The 23,369-nt window shown below is 42.3% G+C and overlaps 2 protein-coding genes across 3 annotated transcripts in view; one reads left to right on the top strand and one right to left on the bottom strand.

Moving 5' to 3' along the window:
• Window positions 1–4,495, top strand: part of MBTD1 (mbt domain containing 1) — a 59,859-nt gene extending 55,364 nt beyond the window's left edge. For both annotated transcript variants that reach the window (XM_063293255.1, XM_063293254.1), the window contains exon 16: window positions 358–4,495. In XM_063293255.1, the coding sequence (XP_063149325.1) occupies window positions 358–476 (119 nt within the window). In that variant the 3' untranslated portion in view covers window positions 477–4,495. The remainder of the gene's footprint in view (window positions 1–357) is intronic.
• Window positions 4,496–13,026: 8,531 nt separating this feature from the next.
• On the bottom strand, window positions 13,027–20,882 carry NME1 (NME/NM23 nucleoside diphosphate kinase 1). Its single transcript, XM_063293253.1, has 5 exons — window positions 20,785–20,882; window positions 18,543–18,675; window positions 16,702–16,803; window positions 14,979–15,091; window positions 13,027–13,322 (listed from the first exon to the last, which is right to left on the bottom strand). The coding sequence occupies exons 2-5, from the start codon at window positions 18,669–18,671 to the stop codon at window positions 13,205–13,207; spliced, it is 462 nt and encodes a 153-aa protein (XP_063149323.1). The 5' UTR covers window positions 18,672–18,675; window positions 20,785–20,882; the 3' UTR covers window positions 13,027–13,204.
• Between the last annotated feature and the right edge of the window lie 2,487 nt (window positions 20,883–23,369).

The raw sequence follows: 23,369 nt of genomic DNA, 5'->3' as shown, positions 1-23,369 counted from the left end.
ATACCTGGGAGTAAGTTCCATTTCAATCTATGGACTGACTTTTTAACAGATGTCAATATGGTTGTAGTGTAAGATACACAGTCAACTAAGTTTCTTTTTAATTATGGCAAGTACTATGTCTTTATACATATCTATGTTTAACCTTTTCTTTTATTTCCTTCTTTTAATTCCCCTATTTCCAATTTCAGCCCATGACTTTCTTTACTGTATTCTCAGTTTCTAAAATTTTGCTTTGCAGCATTGTATTTTCCTGTGCAGAAATAAGAAAAGTTGGGATATTGCCAAATTTTCATTTCTGAAATGAAAAGAACAATATCACTACGTATTTTCATTTTTAACATCCTCTTTCATATTTAGTATCTTCACTGCAGCTGAAGGAGGAATTGCTAGATGGAGAGGAATACAGCTTTCTTCAAGGAGCATCTGATCAGGAAAGCAATGGGTCAGCCAGCCAGTACATCAAGCAAGAACCCTAAGGACAAATCTGAGCAGGATGGTACAAAACAAACTTTTCCTTAAGACTGATGTTCCCATTCTGATGTTACCGTTTGATGGCTTCTACTAAGGGCACTTTGCTAACTGCGGTTAAGATTTCAATTCAGAATTTTTGGAGGACAAGGAAACTATTTTAGTGGGGGGGAAAAGAATTTTCAATTTATTAAAAATTGACATGTTTGTGTTGTATTTGAAGCTTTTGAAAGAATTTTTGTAATATTTTCAAGTTCAGATTGTTAAAAAAAGATACTCTAATTTTTTGGTAAGAATTAAAAGCTTAATTATAGCAGGATTGCAGGAAACCCTTTGAGGAAGATGAGATGGTAAAATAGTTGAAAACACAAATGAACTGTTTGTGATGAGTGAACCTTCTGGTACAAGCTGGGAGCTTCTGAACTATAAAGCTACACTAGTCATGTCCTGTCTTTTCCTCAGTGACATCGTGAGACATGGTGATGAAACATAAGAAAATAAGTTGAAAGGATGGAGTATTAAAATGATTTCTCCTGGTGCAGTGACATACTGACAAATCGGCCTAAGATTCTGGAGAACTAAGCCTTGGTCCTTTCTTCATTGAGGTTATTGGGGCTGTTACTTGTTCGTCTTCTGAAGTACTGAGATATTCACACAGACGATCGGCAAAGCTTCCATATGTGTCAACTGGGAGTTTATGGGAAATTTTGTTTTTTCTTGGGCAAGGAACTGCAAGGTCTTTCTCTAGCGAAACAGCAACAGATTCGATTTCCATCCTGGTGGAAGACAAGCCCCTGAAAAGATGCAGCGGTCTGCTCCTGTGCACAGCGTTATTCTTCCCTGCACATTTGGAAGAACTTCTTGATAGTTACAAATGGAGCTGGTTTGCCCGAAGATGCTTTGGAGCCTGCTTTGAACATAGTATTTTCTTGGCTGCTGATACCTTTCTCGAGAATTTGTTGTGACTAGTGTGGCATGAATACTGAGTTTCTTGGAAACTTTTCCTGGATAGTTAAATCTGTATGGAAGTTAACAGATGGCATCATTCACGGAACTTAAAATGTTGACATTTCCATTCTGGTGTCATGACGGGATGATATATGTCAAAGCGTTTTGCTTTTACCAGTAAGGTTCATTTACTAAACTCTCAGGAATTAACTGCTTATATTCTGTAATTGCTTCTGGGTCATAGCAAGTTGACTTTAGTCTGTCTGATTCTTGTTTCAAGGGTAGGGTTTAGAAAAAATTAATTCTATAGATTAACCTCTACACCCTTTACATCTAATGCTTTATGACTAGCAACTCTCCAAGCCCCAGAGACAATTTTTGGCATATAAATGTTTTAAATTTTTAAACGCATAGAAAGTTGAAAACCAGCAATTTTGATTATTTTCTTATCTTTGTTATTGGGTACATACCATTTGTGATATGCAAAGGTTTACCACATTCTATGCAAGAGGGGATAATGGTGTAAAATTTTGTAGTAACTTCTGGAAGTACATTTTTTTCCTGTATAGTATAGGACTGTATGAGAACAATTCCTAGTCTTTTTTTTTTTCTTTTTTCACATAGCTGGGCCATTGTTGAAAACTGCTTCATGTATACGTTTAAAAAACTGAGTATCGGGTGTCAAATATTGTGAATATAGGTGGAAACTGCATATTGTTACGTCTCTAAAAAGATAATGTCCATAATCCTTAGAAGTACAAGGGGAGACCTGGGCTTAGCTGATTGGCCTCCTTTCATTTTTTTTCCCCTCTAGGAGTATAATGCCCTCCCTCTTTCACAAGTGCTCCATTACAGCTGTTTTTGAAACTTCCCTGGTTTACAAAGCAGTTCATGATGCTACAAAAAAGAGCTGCTCTTGGGGGAGGGGAGCAAAAAGCTGTATCATGTTTGTGTGTATCCAGGTGTGTGCACACATACACGCAGATGCATGCATACACAAGGATTCCCTGAATCACAGTAATTTTGAAATCATAATTCAGGCATCAATTCCTTCTTTTCAAAGATTTATTTCAGTACAGTATTTCTTAGGCCAGTGCCTCGCAAACCGTAAATGATCCGTGGCATCAGACCATTTACCTTTAGGATAGAAACCCTAAAAGGCAAAATGAGATTCCAGAAGGAATTGTAACCAAAACCTGAGTGATCCATAATTTTTTCCATCTCAAATCATTATTCTGTCAGCCATGCCCACCTATAATAATGCAGAACTGGCAGGATGAATGCTGTGGATTGTAAAGGCCACCATGTGATATCCCTGTTGTCAGAGACTCTGAGGACTTGCAGAATAGGATTTATACATAACGTTCTTCTGATTTTGATCAGAAAGATAATTTTACTCAATGTGAAAAAGGAATCCTGAATAAGGTCCATATTAGTGGCCTTTGCCTTGAGGCCAGCATAAAAGCTTGGATTTGTGTAGAGATTGATTCCTGTTTAGTCATACAATCCAGACAAGCTTGAACCAAAAGAACACACTTTTAGGCACAGTTACTCCTAATTCCTAATGGACACATTGTGTATGTTTTACATCTGTAGGATTGGCAGAAAATCAGGAGGTGCAGCGTTGTTCCCCATCACTGCATGTTATGATTGGAGAACTTTCCTTATTTCTGTCAGTCTTACATTGGAAAGGCCTTTGTCCAGATGAACAGTGATGCCCTCTTCTACCTCTGAATATGGCAGCTCCTGGAAAAATTCATAGCCGCATTTAATCCCTACCGCATTGGCTGAGACCCTGAACTTGAACCAGCAATTCTGCTAGATCTTAAAAGACCTATAATTATGTTTGGAGGGAATGGTCTTGATTACTGCTGTAGTGCAGATCCTCTGATTTTTGGAGATAATTTACATATTTATGTCAAGTAGGTACTGTTGTTCTTTCAGGATTTTAATGCTCCCTTTGAGTTAGATTCTACATCCTGGTACATGTACCTGATTAAACGAAAAATATGAAATATGAAAACTTTTTTTCTAATCTTGAAATTGATTCTACTTTTGCCATGAAATTCTTGAGTGAGAGTCTTTTCCAGATTAGTTGCTCATTCATCTCTTTTTTCTTCAGTGTTCATTCTGAGTAACCCTTATTTATGGTCTCTTAATACAGCAGACAACCAGATGACCATAAGCTTTTAGTACCGCTGGGTGTGCATGCATGTTTTTTATGATTTAGTTCTAAGAATACTCTCTATTTTACTGTGAACTAATTAACACCAACAAATTGGGATGGAATCAGGTTGGAGAGGGTGAATGGATAGGGGTTTGAGACTTGTACTTCTGCTGTGGGTCAGCTAATATTACAGTATTTGGCACAAGGCAGGGTCTTTTTAAATAAGGCACCACAGGCAAGGTAAATTACATTGCAAGGGCTCCTTTGTACAGCTCAGAATTTTACATCTTTTTCATGTTTTAAAATTCCTTGCTGAATCAGAGGAAAACAAAAGCAGTTATCGACTTCTTGTTCTATTGATACTAACACGGGTTTCAGTGTTTGTTTGTTTTTACTGTTGTCATTTTTATGTGATGTGAACACCTACTCCCATCAATATTTGTATTATGGTGCTAATATATTGGTAACAGTCCTTTATTGGAAAGGGATTAAAACTGTGATTAAATTGATTTTTTTCTTTTTAATTTTCATATTTAAGTGAAATCTCAGCCATTTATATAAAAAAGGAAAAAAAGCATGAGCTTCTGCCTCTGGAAAAAGATCAGGGCAGAGGTTAAAAAAAAGGTTTTTACATCATTTCTGTATGTATTTGATATATAGATCACTATCTGTATAAATTTAATCTTTTATTTTCTTGGTTACTTGTGTGGTCAAATGGGAACATTTAAAACCTCTAATGTACATAACTCAGTGAAAATTGCTTTTGAAGAAATTAATGTTACTTTCATTTTTAACAGACTGCAGATTTTCAAGCATGGATGTCAAAAAGCATTAAGAATATAACTTTGTGTACAAGATGAAAATAATTCACTAAATTTGCCTTTTTTACACAAAATAAAAATGTTAAAAGAAGACCAGGTGGTGAATTTTGTCCCAACAGTTCAAGAATATTTTTAAAAATATTATTGATATAAAGTATCTCCATTTCAAGCTAAGGGATAGTCCTGCATTAATAATTCAAGCTCTTTGATCATTGGAAAGAAGTGTCTAATTAACAGAATTCAAATGATACTATTTCTGCTTCAAGGAGTAAAGTATAATTTTATCAGTGACAGGCCCAATACTGTTCCTCTCATCCTGTACCTAAATGTATCTTTAGTTACCCTAATCTGCCTGACCAGGGTTTCAACCATAAATTTCTAATTTGATCGTTTTCCCTAACACATATAGCCACTAGGTGTAATTTTGCATCAATTTTTCTGTTAGTCAAAAGATTCATGGAAGGACACTGAGGTTTTTCAACTACTGTATTGTCTCCTTTAATGGAGGTCCTGGGCTAGGACAGCAAATATCTTAGTGCAGAAAGGCTGTTCTTATTGCAAGTAACAGTAAAACAGCCTGATTAAAGGATACACAATCCCTAAATAAAAGTGTTGGAAAGCGTGTCTCAAATAAGATCTGCCAAATAGTTTATGGGACATAATTTAGGAATTCATTACTGATGAATTTTTCATAAAACATCCACAAATCAAGTAGTCTCCTTGTCCACTTAGTTACTGGGATTACATAATCTTTATTCTCCTCCAGTCCTGGATATGATTTGGATTTAAAAAAAAAATCTTCAGAACAGGCTTTTTGTTAAATTTATTCCATCTGGATCAATGCAGTCGAAATCTGTAATACTTTAAAAGGTAACAGGCATCAAGTGGCACTGGGTCCTCTTGTTAAAAACTACATCAAGTTTAAAGGAGCAAAGCCAAGATCTAAAATGATACTGCATCACGTACAGCAGAATTACACAAAATGAACAAACCATTGTTTCCACTTTCCTGGATAGCCTGCAGCACAGGCCCATGCAATTTGTAGAGGGGAAAGGACCATGTTGACAAAAAATCATTGCAGGCCGCAAAGGAATACTGGTGTGCCAGTCAGCTGTTTGGCAGCTAGTGGAGCAGCAGTAGCACAGGAGGTGGCAGTGAGGCTTGGGATTTGGCAGCGTGTCTTTTGGGGTGGCAGTTAGTTTACTTTAAAATATGCCAGCAAGTGTAATGATTGCCTATTCTAAACACCATCAGACTCATAAGCAGGATCACAAAGATACCTGATTTATTAAAGAATAGTATACAAGTTCACAAAGAAAGCTGAGAATGGGAAAAGTGCGTCAAATGCAAACTAAAAAACCCTTGGTACAAATGAGATCCCTCCCCCCATAGAATCTTCCCAGGCTCGCAATCCCAGGTGCTCCTAACGGCTTCTGATGGTCCATGGGAAAAGTGCTTGAGCAGAGCACATAACCCAAACACATTCCACTGAAATGAACATAGATACAGAGCTTGGCACAAGGTTTCACAGCAGCTCCCTCCCAAATAGAAACGTGTGTCAGAGCCATGGCATGTGAAACGTTACGATGTACAGTGCACATTGAAACAGTGAACATGACATACTGCCCCCCAAAAGAAAGAAAGCATTAAGCGGAAGGTTTTAACGGGTAAGCCAAATGGAAATGTTTAAATCAGGAGCATTAACGTGGCGAGCAGGCACCCATTCAGGATGAGGAAAGTGTTTCCAGTGGATCAGGTACTGGAGGGTGCCCCGAAGCTTGCGAGAATCAACGACCTCCTTGACCTCAAAGTGCTGTTGGCCGTCAATCATGATTGGAGCAGGAGGAGGAGGTTGGGGATGCCAGTGGGAAGAGTGGTGGACAGGCTTGAGCAGGCTGCAATGGAAAACAGGGTGCAAGCGTTTCAAATTGTGAGGCAGGTCCAACTTAACAGTAACTGGATTGATAAGACCAACAATAAGGAAAGGACCAATGAACTTGGGAGCAAGCTTTTTCGAGGGCTGTGGGGACTTGATGAATTTGGTAGAAAGATAAACCTGATCCCCAATTTTGAAATCGTGTTGCAAAGAACGACGTTTATCGGCTTGAAACTTGTAAGCAGCCTGGGCATCAGCCATACCTGTTGAATCACCGGCCAGGAATCAGCCAGCTTAACAGCCCAGTCAGAGGCAGAACAGGACTGGGGAGGGGTTTGTGGCAGCTCAGGGATGGGAACAAAGTCATGACCAGAAACCACACGAAAAGGGGTTTGCCCGGTGCTCTGATGGACAGCATTGTTGTAAGCCACCTCAGCAAAGGGCAACAAGTCCACCCAATTGTCCTGATGGTAGTTAATGTATGCTCTAAGAAATTGTTCAAGGGCAGAGTTCAAAACCTCCGTAGATCTGTCAGTCTCAGGATGCGATGATGTGGACAACGCCTGTTTGGTGCCAATCAATTTTAAAAATGATTTCCAAAACTGGGAAGTGAACTGTGTCCTGCGGTTGCTGACCAAACAGGAGGGGCTACCGTGGAGATGGTAGATGTGGATGAGAAATAGGTGGGCCAATTGCGGGGCCGACAGGATGGACGCACATGGAATGAAATGGGCTCGTTTGGAGAAAAAATCTTTTACAACCCAAATGACAGTTTTCTTCTGACTGGGGGGTAAGTCCACAATAAAATCCATAGAAATCTCATCCCAGGGACGGGATGGGCTGGCCACTGGCTGCAGAAGCCCCTGTGGTTTGCTCCCTTTTCACTTTGACATGGCACAAACAGGTGTCAGGGTCAGCCTCGCTCCGAATAAGACACAGACTCACTCAATAGGGATTAAGGATTTCTGGTTTATTGGAACGGTGCTTGACAGAAAGAAAAACGGGAATGGAGGTGCGGTGGCATGGTGTCCTGTTTATACCCTCTTGCCGGACCCCATGCTCCTCCACCCTCCATTGTCCCCATTCCCCTGACCAGATGGGAGATTTAGATGTTGATGGGTGTTTGGGCGTTTTCCCGGCTGCCGTCTTTGTCCTGTGGGTGCAGATGCGTCCTCCAGGGCACAAGGCGTGAATCCTCCTGTGTCATCGATGCTTATCTGAATTACCTTGTGATGTCCTTCTATTAAGCTGTAGATCAGTTCATGGGTGTGGATGCTTGGGTGATTAGTTGAGCATTGATTTGATTATATCCTTCCTCTCTTTCCTGATGATCATGATCCACATTGTGAGGCTCTTTTGTGCCTTGCAACGGGGTCATGACACAGGACAGGAAGCAACATAGTCTTTTACATCACACCTTAAGGTTGGCCACCAAAATTGACGGTGAACCAAATGCAAGATTTTGACAAAACCAAAGTGTCCAGCAAGTTTGTCATCATGGGAACGCTGCAAAACATCAGCCCTCAAAGTTTCAGGCACATAAAGGCGATGTTCCACCCATGCTAGACCGTCTTCAAACGAAACATTGTCTCTATTAGCCAGCAACCAAGTGTCAGATTTCAGTGCCTGGAGAAAGTCCTTCTGTAACTGACAAGGAACTTGCATTTTCCGCTTCCCAGACAGGGCTGGGGGCGGGGTTGCCTGCGCACGGGTCTGGCTCCGGGTGACGGCAACCAAGCCCAGTTGTGGTTCAGTGAGAACAGTCCCAACTATATCTGCCACGTGGTCAGAGTCCTGAGGTAAACGTGACAAAGCATCGGCCAGAAAGTGTAATGAGTACTGATGGCGAGCTGGAAGGGGCCTCTATCCAGGGGGGAAAACGCATGCGTAGTACTGAGGAATTAAGCAGCCATTCAAAGAGACACAGATCAGACCCGCCTTAACTTTTGGAGTTTATCTGTCTGGGTTTTTCCCACGCTTCTTCAGTTTGTTAGGATTCTGTTTTATGTAGCAGTAATAAACACTAGAGACCTACTCCTCGTCTCAGCGTGATTTCTGACTGTTATGACAGAAAGTTTTTCTTTCCCGGAATAAATTTTAACTGGAAGTTAAAGCAACTGAAAAATTGAGCCCAGCAAATTTGTTTAGGACTGAGACGCTGGGGGGTGTGGAGGGCTTCCAAATTCCTGTGATCAGTCCAAACCTCGAAAGGGCATTTAGCGCCTTCCAGGAGGTGACACCAGGCTTCCAAAGCGGCTTTTACAGCAAAAGCCTCTTTTTCCCAAACATGCCACCGGTGTTCAGTTTCATAAAATTTTCTGAAGAGATAAGCGCAGGGTTTTAAGTGATTTTCAGAATCTCTCTGTAACAATATAGCCCCAGTTGAGGAGTCAGAAGCATCAACTTGGACCACAAAGTTCAGGATCGGGGTGCTGTAAAATAGGCTCAGCAGTGAAGAGGGTTTTTAACTTCTCAAATGCTGCCTGGCATTCAAGTGTCCAATTCAGCACTGCCCCAGGGTTCTTCACCTTGTGTGTCTCTCCCAAACCCTTGGTATGTAGCAAGTCAGTAAGGGGCAAAGCAATCTCAGCAAATCCCTGGATAAACTGCCGATAATAATTACTGAACCCTAGGAAACTTTGTAATTGCCTCCGGGTGCAGGAACGTTCCCAACTTAAAATCACCTGAATTTTTTCAGGGTCCATCTCAATGCCCTTGTCAGATACCCTATAGCCTAGATAGTCAAGTTGGGTTTTGTGAAATTCACATTTGGAAAGCTTGGCATAAAGCTTGGCATCTCTAAGCTTACTTAACACCTGTTTGAGAAGGTGTTCGTGTTCCTCCTCGGATTCAGTGTAAATGAGCACATTGTCCAAATAAACCAGGACCCCTTTAAACAAATGATCATGTAATACTTCATTAATCAATTGCATGAAGACTCCGGGCGCCCCTGCTAACCCAAAAGGGAGGACTTTGTACTGAAATGAACCCACTTAAAAGCAGTTTTCCACTTGTCTCCAGCTCGTATGCGGATGTGAAAATAGGCTTCACGAAGGTTGAGCTTGGAGAAAATCTTGCCCTTTGACAAATGGGCTAACATGTCTTTCATTAGCAGTAGAGGGTATCTGTTGCAGATTGAGATGGAATTTAACCCCCGATAGTCCGTACAGAGTCTAAGCATGCCATCTTTCTTTTGCCAGAATAGCACAGGGGCCCCAACTGGGGAATTTGCAGGTTCAATAAACCCCCTTGACAGATTTTTGTCGATAAAGTCCCGTAATGCCCCAAGCTCCTTCTGAGTCATTGGGTAAATTTTTGGCTTGGGCAATTGAGCGTTAGGAACCAACTCTATGGCACAATCGGTTTTCCGATGGGGGGGTAGCTGATCTGCTCCATTTCTCCAAAAACATCTGCAAAGTCTTGGTATCGATCGGGCAAGCCTTCTAAACGTGCCAAACTAGGGCACGGCGTGGCAATTGCAGCCCTTCCAACCCCTGCTCTTGAAGCCCTCTCCACGGTAGGGGCTTGGTAAAACCCATCCTTAAAAGCCAGAGTTCTGTGTTCCCAATTTATATGGGGGCTTCGATAGGTCAACCAGGGAATTCCCAGAATTACCAAAGGTGCTACTATAAATTTCCCAGAATTGCCAACAGGTGCTACTATAAATTTTAAAGTCTCACGGTGGCTGCCCATTTGCATTGCAACAGTTCCAGTGAAATGGGTCGCCGCCCCCCCCCCCTGCTGTTGAACCATCCAACTGTGTGAAGATCAAAGGCTGCTGGAGGGGAAAGCTAGGAAACCAGAGCAGGGTGAATCAGACACCTGGAACACCCAGAGTCAACTAAAGCCCAGACTCTGTAGTCTTTGTGTGGGAGCCCAATTTCACTTTCACTGCTAGAGTGGGACAGTCAGCACTCACCATAGCATCCTCGCGTTCACAGGTGCTTTTCAGGGCAGATGGCTGGCGTTTCCCGCCGGCTCCTTAGAGTCGTCTTCAGCCTCTCCTGAGAAGTAGGGTACTTCGTCAGCATCAGCCGCCCCCTTGGGTGCCCTCATCCGCCACGATGAGGGTGGCGGTTTGGCCGGCAGTTTGCCCACTCGGTCTCCAGCCTTGGCTTTTGGGCAATCAACTGCTCGGTGCCCTTCCTTTCCGCATCGGAGACACTGACCCTTCGCATAGCGCCAATCTCTCTCCTCTTCCCAGGCTCTATAGCCTGGCCGGGTAGCAGTTGCAGCACTTTGGTGTCCCCTCATGGTGGCTGGTTGTTTTTCAGGTCGTTTGGTTTGCATGTAGGTATGTTGGGTGTGCTCAGCCTTGCCATCCAGACAGATCCATTTGTACAATGTCTCTGGGTCGTCTCTACACAGCGCCCACTGCAGGACGTCCCTGTTGAGTCCCTCTTTAGATCGTTCTATTAAGGTTGACTGAGACCAGTCGGGGATTTTCCCAGTTAAAGCCTTAAACTCCAGGGCATAATCAGCTACAGACAGTTGGCCCTGGGTAAGATCCTTCAGTGCCTTTTTAGCCCTTGTCTTGGCTAGAGGATCCTCAAAATGCAGCTTTAACGCCCACATGAATTCCTCAAAATCCTCAAGCTCAGGGGAGTTAGCCTCACTTAATTGAACATACCAGTCAGCCACTTGTCCCTTCAGCTTGGTGGCAATGGCAGTTATTTTAGCCTCTTCGGAAGGGAAGTATGATCCAAACTGCTTCATATAACTTTTAGCATTAGTGAGAAAGAAAGACAACTTAGTTGGATCCCCGTCAAACTTGATAGAAAAGTCTTTCACCCCCGCTCCTGTTGGAGCTGAATTAGCGGCTGCTTGAGTGGTTGGGCCCCAGGTTACAGTAGTTCTTCTGTCTCAGGGTGGGGACACTGATGGACGAACTCTGCGGGGTGGAGATTCATCCTGGCGCTATCTCCGGCCCCGCTCTGCCGGTGGTCCGGGTGAGGGGATGGAGGATGATTGCATGGAGCTGGAATCTCCTTCGCACCTCAGCTGCCCCCCCCATGACAGACACAGGGCTTTTAGCATGTACTCCATCGATTCTAATTTGGCCTCCATCACTCTTAGCCTTTCAGGGTTTGAGATTCCTCCCTCCCTCTCGTGTTGGGCTGTCTCCCTTCTGATACCGTGGTAGATTCTACGTTTGGAGTTAGCGGGAACCGATACTTCCAGGACACCTGGGACGTCCCTGGCTGGGGTTCTCCCATTTCATCCCAGGTGATCAACTCTGCGGGCGATTCGCTGGGTGCCGGTTGCTCTGGTGCTCTCCCATCTTCAAATTCCTCTCCCTCAGGGCTGGAACTCAAATCCTGCCGTGAACCTGAAGGTTCTGGGGTGAGGCTCAGTTCTCCGCTCCTGACTGTTGACTCGGGCATCAAGCCAGCTGGCTCCTCGAGTCTCCCAGTTGTGGGTTTGGATTTGGCCATCGTTAACTGTTTTCCCTCACAAGAAACTAATCTTGGTAGGAGCTAACGGTACAACTTTGGTGATTCTCAGCTTTATGTAATGATTGCCTATTCTAAACACCATCAGGATCACAAAGATATCTGATTTATTAAAGAATAGTATACAAGTTCACAAAGAAAGCTGAGAATGGGAAAAGTGCGTCAAATGCAAACTAAAAAACCCTCGGTACAAACGAGATCCCTCCCCCCGTAGAATCTTCCCAGGCTCACAATCCCAGGTGCTCCTAATGGCTTCTGATGGTCCACGGGAAAAGTCCTTGAGCAGAGCACATAACCCAAACACATTCCACTGAAATGAACATAGATACAGAGCTTGGCACAAGGTTTCACAGCAGCTCCCTCCCAAACAGAAACGCGTGTCAGCACCATGGCATGTGAAACAGTACGATGTACAGTGCACATTGAAACAGTGAACATGACAGCAGGCCACACAATGCTGCTTGGTGGGCCATGCCGTGCAGCCCTGCTGTGAAGAACAGGAATCCGTCCTATGTGGGACTAAGCTGTCTGATAATCCAAGTTTTCTAAAACAAAATTCTCATATACCGAAAATTACTGGGCATCAGAATCAGTTCTGTGGTAGTGAATTCTGCTCTTTATATTTAAGATTGGAGATATGTAACTATTTAAAAAGACATTTTTATTGATAATTGGTACTTTTTTTATCATGCGCTTTCACTCTACAAAAAGCCTTCAAAACAGCAGCTTTAGGATGACCACTGTTAGCTGTGGACAATCTTCTAGAAATGAGTTTTGACGATGCGGTTGATGTAGTATGTTCTGTAGGAGCTCCGTGTAGATTAATTATGTTACAAAATAACATTGGGGAATTATAGAACCTGGAGATTTTGCAAAAGGTAAGACTCCCTTGAGTGGAGCTGGACTGTCTTTGTGTACTCTTCTCAGGAACAATATGGAATTGGTTTGCCACTGCCTTCTTCCAGGATCAATTTTTCCATTTCTCAATCCACTATACAGTCCTGGGATTCACTGGTGGTCTCCCATCCAAGTACTAACCAGGAATTAGCCTATTTAGTTAGGTGCAGTTGCAAGATCCTTGCTCATAAAATACAACACAATTTGATTTCAAAATGTTCTGAATTTGAGATGAAATGTTCTGACCTCACTGAAAGTACTTCAAATACTTTCAAGTATGCTTCTGTTATAGCCAAAACAGTTAGTCTTTAATTCAATTTGAAATTTTCAGCACAAGTCTAACATCTGTATTTACTGAAGATCTTTTTTTAAATGACAACCCCATGACTAATACACTTCAAACAATTCACACACATGTTTTTATTTCTTTAAAGACAAGAACACTTATTTCTTTATGATGCCTTTATTTGATAGCGCTAGTCAGAGAAGTAACTATGCTAACTGCTCCCATGTAATGCAGGGATGGAATGAAATGACTTGTTGAAAGAAGGCACAACTCCTCTTAAGGACTACGTTACTCATAAATCCAGTCATGAGCACAAGATTTGTAGTCCACAAGTTCAGCAGGCTTGAACCACAGACTGATTTCTTTTCCCGCACTCTCCACAGAGTCACTGCCATGAATGATGTTCCTTTAGAGAAGATAAAGATGTTAATGAGAGTTGGATAAAAAGTTACTTTTTAAAAGATTTTAAAAAAAACCCACTGGTAGCTAAAACTTTTCTATTTATAAGCCTATTTCTAAATTCCATCACAAACTTGTAAGATCAATGTACCACCCGTAATCAAATATAACTGGCCTCTCAAGTTTGATGGTTGTGTAAGCTGTTTATATTGTTACACCTATAAGCAACTATCATGCAGGCTTCACAAAGTAGTTTGAACAAGGTAGCCATTTCTGAACTAGTAATTCAGACCATATTAGAACTCAAAAGTAGAGTACTCTAGCTGCAGTAGGTTTATAGTCATGAATGCTTTTGCCAAACATTAGCTTGGGGATCAATTATATCTACGCTTGACAAAGATTAAATTGACACTCCTGACAAAATGCTAATTTCTAGCCTGCTTTCCTTTAAAAATATTCCCAGTCAACTTAGTTACCAAGTTGTTTGGGGGCACAATTCAAAGTGTTGGCAATCACTTTTAAATCAGCCAAGGGTTAGGTCAAATTCTTATCTCCTCTCAAAGTAGCTTGCTTATATTCTAAGACAGTGTTTCTTAAACTTTTGCAGAGATCAGTAATTAAAAATCTGGAAAATGTAGGGATCATGCAGTGAAACAAATACTTCCCTTCCCTACATACTGCTTTTAAGAGGATGGGAGATCCCATTTTGGTGAATAAGATAATGATTATACAGTAGTTGCATTTGTGTATTCCTTCCCATTCCCTCTGTTTTGAGGACCTTTTGAAACTAAATTTTATATCCAAAGTTTAATCTAAAATTAAGTATCTATATATCACTTCAATTACCTTATAAGCTGCCTACAACAACAACTTTTAACACCAACTTGCTCATCAAAAGGGCTTTTCAATAGAAATCACTTAGGACTAAAGGGCTGAGGGTGAGTGGATCTCCAGCAAAATGTAGACCCATCTTTAGATTTCTTCATCATATTTTCTACCTGGGCTTTTCTTTTTGGAGTGTGTGTGTAAGATCACAGTTCCACTTAGCACAGAACAATTTGCATTTGAGATCTATTCACTATTGTCAGGTTTCTGAATATTTGGACTTAACACTGATCTGCACTACCATCTCTAAGCTTCAGTGAACCATTGCTCCATTCTGAACGAGCCAACTGAGCCCATGTGGGGAGGTGATATGGAAGCCAGCAGGCTCTTCTCAGCTAGTGGTCAGTGGGCCAGGAAGCAGATCCCAGCAGGTGAGCAGGTTCTGGCCCGTGAATGTGGGGATGCTGTGGCAGATCACCCAATGGATCTCCCAAAGTAACACCTGGAGAATCACTGCTCTAAAATCTAAAAGAAATCCCCCCCACAGCCCACCGTACTCAGCTGGCTTGGAGAAAATCTAACATTATAAATTTAACTTAGCAGCACTGAGTGCTATATAAGCATTAGAAGAACAGGATCAATATTTTACATTTTTTACAAATTGTTACATTGTTTACAAATAAACATTGTACAAAATTTATCAATAAATTAACTGTATCTGACATTATTTCTGAAGCATCAAGTTTATATTCTTTACATTTGCTTTTAAAGGGCCTAAATAACAATATGATTTCTAGCAGGGCTTCAGATATCATACAAGGTAAATTGCAGCACCAACCTGCCCACTTGAATGCAGAAATCACCACGAATGGTGCCAGGCTTGGAATCTGCTGGATTGGTTTCTCCCAGCATTACCCTGCCTGTCTTCACAACATTAAGTCCTTCCCAAACCTATAAAAATAAACAGGTTTAACACATAGTCCCAAATATGTGTCAGAATAAACAGCTGTGGGCTTTATTGTATTATACATATTTTTTTAAAAAGTCATATGCTAATACATTTTTCTTTTAGCTGTATAGACATCAACTAGAATTACTAGATTTAAGCTAAGCTGAGCAAAGAAGGTTAGCATTTGGCTTCAGTGTAGGCCAGCAGGAATCAGGCAACAAGAATCAAGTGCAACAGCATCTTCTTGCTTACGTTTACCTATTCCAGAGTAGACCGACACTTATTCTGGAGCTTTATCCAGTATTAACAATGGATAACAATATCTACTGTTATTAATCACCATTAAAAATCCCATTCACCGGGATTTGGTTTTCCCTTTTGAATTGCAAGTGAATTTGCTATCTTACAGAATGCATTTCTGTACTTACACATTATTGTATAAGTTCTTGCTTTTGTCTGTTCCAAATCGATCATCATTCAGTTTCATGACATAACCCATAACTTTAATATGATGGAATAGGGACATTTAATCCACTCCATATATTATCCTGTAAATTGCTATCATGTCTCCGACACCGTGATTTCCTACTTGGGATATGCAACATCTACCAGGAATGAAACCAGCTTGTTTCATGTGGAACAAATCCAGTCAAAATTTTATTACAGTCACTGACCAGAAATCCAATATATTAAATAAAGCCTACTATATAATAAAACATTAAATACATTCTCATATGGAGCGCCATGAACCACTTCTTGTTCAGGGAATTAATTTTCCCCAAACCACCAGACCATCCCTGAAATGGGCAGAATGCTATTTTCTCCAAAGGAGAAAATTCCTAGAAAATTTCTAGGAAAACAATCTGTTCCTAGAACAGTTGTTGTTTATTCATTTAGTCGCTTCTGACTCTTCGTGACTTCATGGACCAGCCCACGCCAGAGCTTCCTGTCGGTCGTCAACACCCCCAGCTCCCCCAGGGACAAATCCATCACCTCTAGAATATCATCTATCCATCTTGCCCTTGGTCGGCCCCTTTTGCCCTCCACTCTCCCTAGCATCAGCATCTTCTCCAGGGTGTCCTGTCTTCTCATTATGTGGCCAAAGTATTTCAGTTTTGCCTTTAATATCATTCCCTCAAGTGAGCAGTCTGGCTTTATTTCCTGGAGGATGGACTGGTTTGATCTTCTTGCAGTCCAAGGCACTCTCAGAATTTTCCTCCAACACCACAGTTCAAAAGCATCCATCTTCCTTCTCTCAGCCTTCCTTATGGTCCAGCTCTCATAGCCATATGTTACTACGGGGAACACCATTGCTTTAACTATGCGGGCTTTTGTTGTCAGTGTGATGTCTCTGCTCTTAACTATTTTATCGAGATTTGTCATTGCTCTTCTCCCAAGGATTAAGCGTCTTCTGATTTCCTGACTACTTTTTAAAATATATGTAGTATTTATTATCATGCATTAAATTTGCCTTTTCCTACAGGGAAACATGTTCATGTTATATAAAAGAGCTGGTAAATTACCCAACTGCTAAATTATCCTTCTCAGGAAAATTGGCGGTGGGTGGGAGTTAAGTAAAATAATAATCCTAGGTTCATAAATAGATACTTACCATGGCTATTACAGGCCCAGAATTCATATATTTAACTAAACCTGAATAGAAAGGTCTATCTTTCAGGTCAATGTAATGTTGTTTAAGTAGTTCTTCAGATGCCTTTAAAGAAAAGAAATACAGCAATGGATTAATCCTCTTTTATCAGGGGAAATCTATTTTAAGTCTCTGAATGGCCCTGTTTGCACCAGCATCAATGGGAGGGTTTAGCAGATCATGAGGAAAGCATAACCTAATGCGGGGGGGAGGGGGGGAGCAGGAAACTAACTCCTCTCAATCAATCATGTTGTCTGATGAAAAGATTAACCCTCCTGGCCAGCTGACAGAACAAAGTTCTAAAACTGCCTATAAAAATGGGATCAATTTAGGCACTTCATCTCCTGTTATTTTGTACCCCTACTCAGCCAGGAAAGGATGGAAGATAGGCAGAAACACATATGACCCCTGACTCCACTCATTGTGGCACCAACCCTTTTTCTTTTTCTTTTTGTATCAACCTTAATCAGGGGGTGCAAGATTTTTAGTGGAAAAAAATCCAAAGGGGAAAGTATAGGAAATTGCTGCCTTAAAGCATTTTTTTTTGGTAGCCTGAAAGAGGTTGAAAATGTCCATTCCCACTTTTCACGGGGACATTTCCAATCATATGCTGCTGGTATATGGGGGCAAGTGACTAACTATGTTACCTGTGAATACAACTAAGAGTATCATGTCAAACACCAAATAGTAAAGTAGACACAGCTAAATCCCCTTAGTACTAGTTTACATTTGGATAACCAACCTTAACTGATCACCCAGTAGTGCTGTAACTGTAAAAGCTGCATATTATCTTACCAAGTAGTTTTCTAACCAAAGTCAAAAAAACTTATTTATATATAGCATTACAGTTTTAAGAGAACCTTCTACAACTCAGGAAATAGAAGACTGCCAGACAGATCAGTAAGAAGATAAACTTGTAAATGTGTAACTTAAAAGTCATTTTGTTTGATATCAGATTGAAAATAACCAAATGCACTGACTTACTTTCTAAAACAGTCATCACTCTGCCTTACATTTTGTACAAGTTGCTTGAAATGGTCATAGATATGAAGAGTGTCTTTAGCTTGACAATTGTTTTCTGAGCTGAATTGAAATGATGGTAATAACCATAATATATTCCTTTATGGAATCAGGGAAATAAGCTCCAAAAATATAAGAATCTGCAATATTATAATTACGTGAAGTTTTTGGATAAATTCTCTCTCTATACGTTGAAATATTTTGGTTGATGTCAGAAATAATTTAAACACCATCAGTCCATGGCTGGTTCTCTGGATCCATCTGACTTTGAACTCTCAAAATTCAAAACTCTCAAAAAGTGCTAGTTTTGTGTTTCTATATGTGGGTAAAAAGAGTACATGCCCAGGAGGTAAGGGGAAGAACTGTCCTAACAACCAGGAAACACACTGAGACAATGAACTGGTCTCTAATATTTATTGCTAGTACTTAACAGGAATCCTAACAAACTGAAGCAGCGTGGGAAAAACCCAGACATATAACCCCCAAGGGTTAAGGCGGTCCCGATCTGTGTCTCTTTGAATGGCTGAACAGTTCCTCAGTGCTACGCATGCGCTTGACAGTCTGGATGGGAGCCCCCTGCTCGCCATCCTTACTCATGACAAGAACTACCAGAATGCTTAGAATCATAGATGAATCTGAAGGACAATGAAATATGGACTAAAATAGCCCCAAATTGCTTATTCTGACTTAAACTGATGTAGCTGGACATATGGGGATATTTTATTTATTCAGAGAGTTTACATATCTATCAATTAACCACTAATTGGGCCAAATACGAAACTTACATGCAGCATTTTCATAGCTACTAGACGGAAACCCTTCTGTTCAAATCGTTTGATGATTTCACCTGCTAATCCCCGCTGGACCCCATCCGGCTTGATTGCAATGAATGTACGTTCTGTATTAGAAGCCATAATTCTGCAAGAGAAAAGCAGAAAGAAAGCAGTGGAAACCAACAGCCAAACAGATCAACGTTACCATTCTTCCAGGGTTAAATATACTGAGATAAATGGACTGGTGACCAGCAAGTGACAGAAACAAAAGTTTGAAAACACGCAAGAGCCTAAGCATGAAAAGTCCTGTGTATTAGGTTTGTTTGGCTGAAGAATGGATGGATGGATGAAAGAGGGGAAATTAGAGCCCTTTTGAAAAGCTTGGAGTCATCACAAGACTGCTGCAAATGAAAGGACTACCTCCAGCGTATAGAAAATGCAAGACCTAAATTTCAGTTAAATACTTTAGACCACTGTTTCTCAACCTCAGCAACTTTCAGATCTGTGGACTTCAACTCCCAGAGTTCCCCAGCCAGCTGGCTGGGGAATTCTGGGAGTTGAAGTCCACAGATCTGAAAGTTGCTGAGGTTGAGAAACACTGCTTTAGACAAAAGCATGTTGTTTAACATTGGCATCAATTCTAGAGGTGTTAGGTGTCTCTTGCTAAAGGGATACACTAGGTCTGTCGTTTCTGGCTGAGTAGCCAATTCAATAAGTAGCCCACTCCAATTCTGATGTCTCTAGAATATATCTTCCTGCTCATCAAGGGGGAGCTCTTAAAGTCTAAAAAAGTCAAGACCACCAGTTTTCCTCCTGTTTCAGAAAAAGATTTTTTAAAAAATTAAGAAAATCCAGTATTCTCCCCTAAAAATGCCACATTAGTATCCTTTTAAAAATGCTGTAGCCATCCTCTAATCCATTCCTCTGTCCTCTGAATAAGGACCTGGATTCCTTAAAAATACTTGAAACTATTCCACGGTCAGTGTGTAGACAGAAATGTTCATGCCTTCAAGGTATTAAACTACAATATCCAGAAGCCCTTGTAGAATGAGCAATATAAAGGCTGCTGGGAGTTGTAGTTTATCACCACCTAGAATGGTACAGAGAGCCAGTTTTGGTGTACTGTAGTGGTGAAGGCACCAGGCTAGAAACCGGGAGACTCTTGAGTTCTAGCCCTGCCTTAGGCACAAAGCCATCTAGGTGACCTTGGGCCAGTCACTCCCTCTCAGCCCTAGGAAGGAGGCCATGGCAAACCACTTCCAAAAATCCTTGCCAAGGAAGTCCAGGCAGTTACCAGGAGTCAAAAACTGACAGGAAGACAAAGAAAAAGAAAGCTATACGGTCCCTAACTTATGAACTAGAGAACTCAACGAAGACCCAAAGAAATCATAGCAGTCATTCATTGAAAAGTGGTTCTTATATCTGCATGGCCACCAGATGTGCACACAGCCAGTGAAGCTTCCCGGAACTGGATTCTTCTTCACCGCAATGTTGATTGTGCTTCTACTACAAAACGTTTCTATGTCGGGTCTGTGAAGACGCAACGAGGTCTACGAGGGGCACGCCAAGACTACATCTCGCAGAGTCGCGCTCGAGGGGCAGAGAGAGATGCCATCCTGCACCCTCCGGCGATTACTTCCCCAGCTGCCTTCTCCCGGTGCTCGGCGGCCCTTCCCTTTGGACACCCTAAAACGTATTGCGGAGGGGCTTCTCCCCCAACAGGCGGCCAAGGGCTAGCAGAGGCCGCCCATCCACGTGCCACCTTTTGTTCTCGCTTTCTCTGTCTCGCGGCGGCGGCACGCGTTTGAGGTTACACTGGCAACCCAGCAGCCGAGAAGGCCCTTGGGCTATTCTCCACTCTCGCCTCCACCAAACGGACGGGTAGCGTTAGCACCGTTTCTGCGAGAGCGAATTGCTGAGCCACCCTAGGTGGGCCACCGGAGAAGAGGGGCGCGCCTTAGATCACAGAGGCCGGAAAGGGTTGAGCGACAAGTTTCGCCGGCCCAGAGGCGTCCTTAGTTGGGACCTTGGGAACCTTGTGGTCTCAACGAGGAAGCGATCTGCCCAATTGCTCGCTCTGCTTTCATGACAGCTGCTAAGCGTTTTGATAAAGGCAACCCCCCGCCTCGCCTGGTTTGGCCAGTTCTAGTCCCCTTTCTCCTTCTTTACGAATCTCTTCTTCCTTCGCCCCAAGGCTTCGATTTTATTTCTTCTCCTCTCCGAAAAGCAGGAAAGAGAAACCCAAGCCACTTACCCCAATTACAGTAAATCTGATTCAGGCAGGCCGGCGTGGCTGCAGCTGCTGTCTCGTTGAAATCCTCCTGGGGAAGAGGAGGAGCGAGGCTGGGCCAAAGCCGGAATCTCATCGATCCACCCCCAGGCCGCACCAAAGAGGGCGGTCTTCGCTGTCGTCTCTCTCTTTCCCTTCGTAGGTTGCCTTTCGTGATTCGCAAGCGGGGTGGGTTTCCCCCTTGAGAAGGCTGGGTTTGGAAGTGGGAGGGAAGCAAGTTTTTTCACCAGGAGAGATCTTCCTGCCACCATGTTTTCTCGTCGACTGATAGGGACAGACTATGGCAGTTGTCTTTAACCTGGCTTCTTCCAGATGTGTTCTTCCAGAGGTCCGATCTTCCCGACCCAAATATGTCCAGTACCTGCTACTTTTCCTGCGAGTGGGTGCGGAGAAATAGATTCTGCCTGTTGTTTGTGCTTAAATATAATTTGTGGTGAGGAAGGAACCCTGGCAGAATCGGAGTAGATGGTTTGTGGGCAGAAGGCACTAAGTTCAGAGGAAGATCAGAGCAGCTTCCATACATGCTCTTTCTCTCACATGTTGCCACTTTTCCATTTTTGGTAGTGTGCAACACCAAACCCGTCTGCACTATTGGGCAGATACAGGATCTGCTTAAGACTAAGACTATTTGTCCTACTCACCTCACTCAGCCTTTTCAAAACCCTACGGCACATTAGCGGATAAAGAAATTGCTCTTAGAAATTAATGGTTCTAGCATCTGCTAGAGTGGACAATTGCTTCATATTTATGTTTGTACATTTTTTCAGGGTTTTCTGGCTTAATGGGCTAACCCATTAAAAGCAAAAAAATGAGTAAAGGATATACAACTGTCCACTAAAGAATGACGACATCTTGATGTCTTTGGAAACCACAACAAACCATTGTCAACACATATTAGGATTTATTTAGACAAAGCCCACATAGTAGGTAGCAAAAGTCTCAGCTAAACTTTAATCATAATAGACAGTGGCTATATTTGGATCACACATTCAGCCATGGATAATTTTACTATTGTTTATTGAATTAACCCAGTTATCTGGGTTCAATTAACCCAATGAATCATAAATCATACTGGCTGGGTTTATACAACCCATTGACCCACAACCTAGCCAATCACTATTTAGTGAGTGTGTTGTGCTAACTTAGCCCGTACAGGCCTAGCCAGGAATAAAATGCTTTCTTTTGTTCAAAGCCAAGAATAACCTGAGCTGATTTAGAGTGGCTGTCTACAGTCATTTTCTGTCTGGCATTTTAACTGCAATCACCTCTGATTCTGCAGGTCAAGACATTGTCTCTCAGGAAACCCTGAGAGTCTCCAGAAGCACTTTTCTAGACATGTGACCAGACCTGAGGTCTTTCATGTGTTCTTGGATCCCACAGACCACCTGGTGGTGCTACTGTTGTACCATCCTCCCAGCTGCACAGCAGCATCTTGCCTAAGCTGCTTGATCTCACCCTAGGGTTGGTGGTTGATATGCCCAAGGTCAATGTGCTGGGCAATTACAGTCTTCTTTTATGGAGGCTTGGGATTTCATGGACATCATGGCAATCATAGGCTTATCCCAGGTCATCCCAGGCCTAACACACAGGGGAGGCCACACATTCGAACTGGTATCTACTGTGGAGCAGCTGAGATGTGATCTGATAGTGGGGGCATATGAAGTAGTCCCTTGCATGGACACATCACTTTCTAGTGACATGGCATTAAGAGATACCACCAGCATCCTACAGAAGACAAATTATGTGAATGGTCAGTCCCAGGAATCTTACAGTTCTAATAGGATCCTGGAGAGAGCCTGGGGAGTATTGGGGGGCAACTCTGTTGGGGACCTAGCTGATGCTGGAATATGGAGGTGCCCCTAGTGGCTGCTGTGCACTGATTGGGAGTAGTGGTGGTCTTGGTTTACTAAGGAGCTCCAGGAGATAAAATGCCCGAAGAGAAGCCTGGAGAGAACTTTGGCAAAAGATAAGGAGTGAATCTGATGGGACGTGAGAACAAGCTTAGGACGAGCCTATTCTGTGGCAGTAAAAGTGGTGAAATGACATTACTTCTCTGCTGTTACTGCATTTGCAGAACACTGTCCAACAGCCCTTTTAAAAGTGAACTGGTTCCTATTGAGGAAGGATAGGCAGATAAGAACTGTTAGCTAGCTGCTGTAGCCAAATGCTGTATCTGGGCATTTGGCAGATATAATCACTTGTATTCATTTGGAGTTGGAAGCTAGCAGGAAAAAGTCTGAAAAGTTGAGAGGTATGACATTTCATGATGTTGGGGAGCCTGTTGTATCCCAAGGAAATGTATAGAGCTCTTTGTGAGATGAACTCTGCCACCTGGGTACTGGTCCCCTGTCCCATCTGGCTGGTACAAGAGGTCAGGGAAGGGTCAGGGCCTGTGCTGCAATGAACAGCTCTTTGTGGGAAGGGGAGATGTTGTAGTTCTTGAATATGGCCCTGGGCCTAGCCATATTAGAACATTATTGCCTGGTTTCCAGTTTCCCCTTTTTAGGGAAGGTTTTTGAGAAGGTCAGCTGCAAAAGGGTCTGGAAGAA

The sequence above is a fragment of the Candoia aspera genome, chromosome 2 (assembly GCF_035149785.1).
Source record: "Candoia aspera isolate rCanAsp1 chromosome 2, rCanAsp1.hap2, whole genome shotgun sequence".
In the NCBI taxonomy this organism is placed as follows: Eukaryota; Metazoa; Chordata; class Lepidosauria; order Squamata; family Boidae; genus Candoia; species Candoia aspera.
The sequence above is the reverse complement of the archived record's forward strand: the minus strand, read 5'-3'. Positions and strand labels throughout refer to the sequence as shown.

Bases quoted from the DNA above. Each gene is read 5' to 3' on its own strand.
- NME1 (XM_063293253.1), bottom strand. From the start codon at position 18,671: ATGGCTTCTAATACAGAACGTACATTCATTGCAATCAAGCCGGATGGG. The intron at 16,804-18,542 runs GTAAGTTTCGTA...TTTTCTTTAAAG, and splicing joins TAGCTATGAAAATGCTGCAT to GCATCTGAAGAACTACTTAA. The intron at 13,323-14,978 runs GTTGGTGCTGCA...TCTTCTCTAAAG, and splicing joins TTCTGCATTCAAGTGGGCAG to GAACATCATTCATGGCAGTG.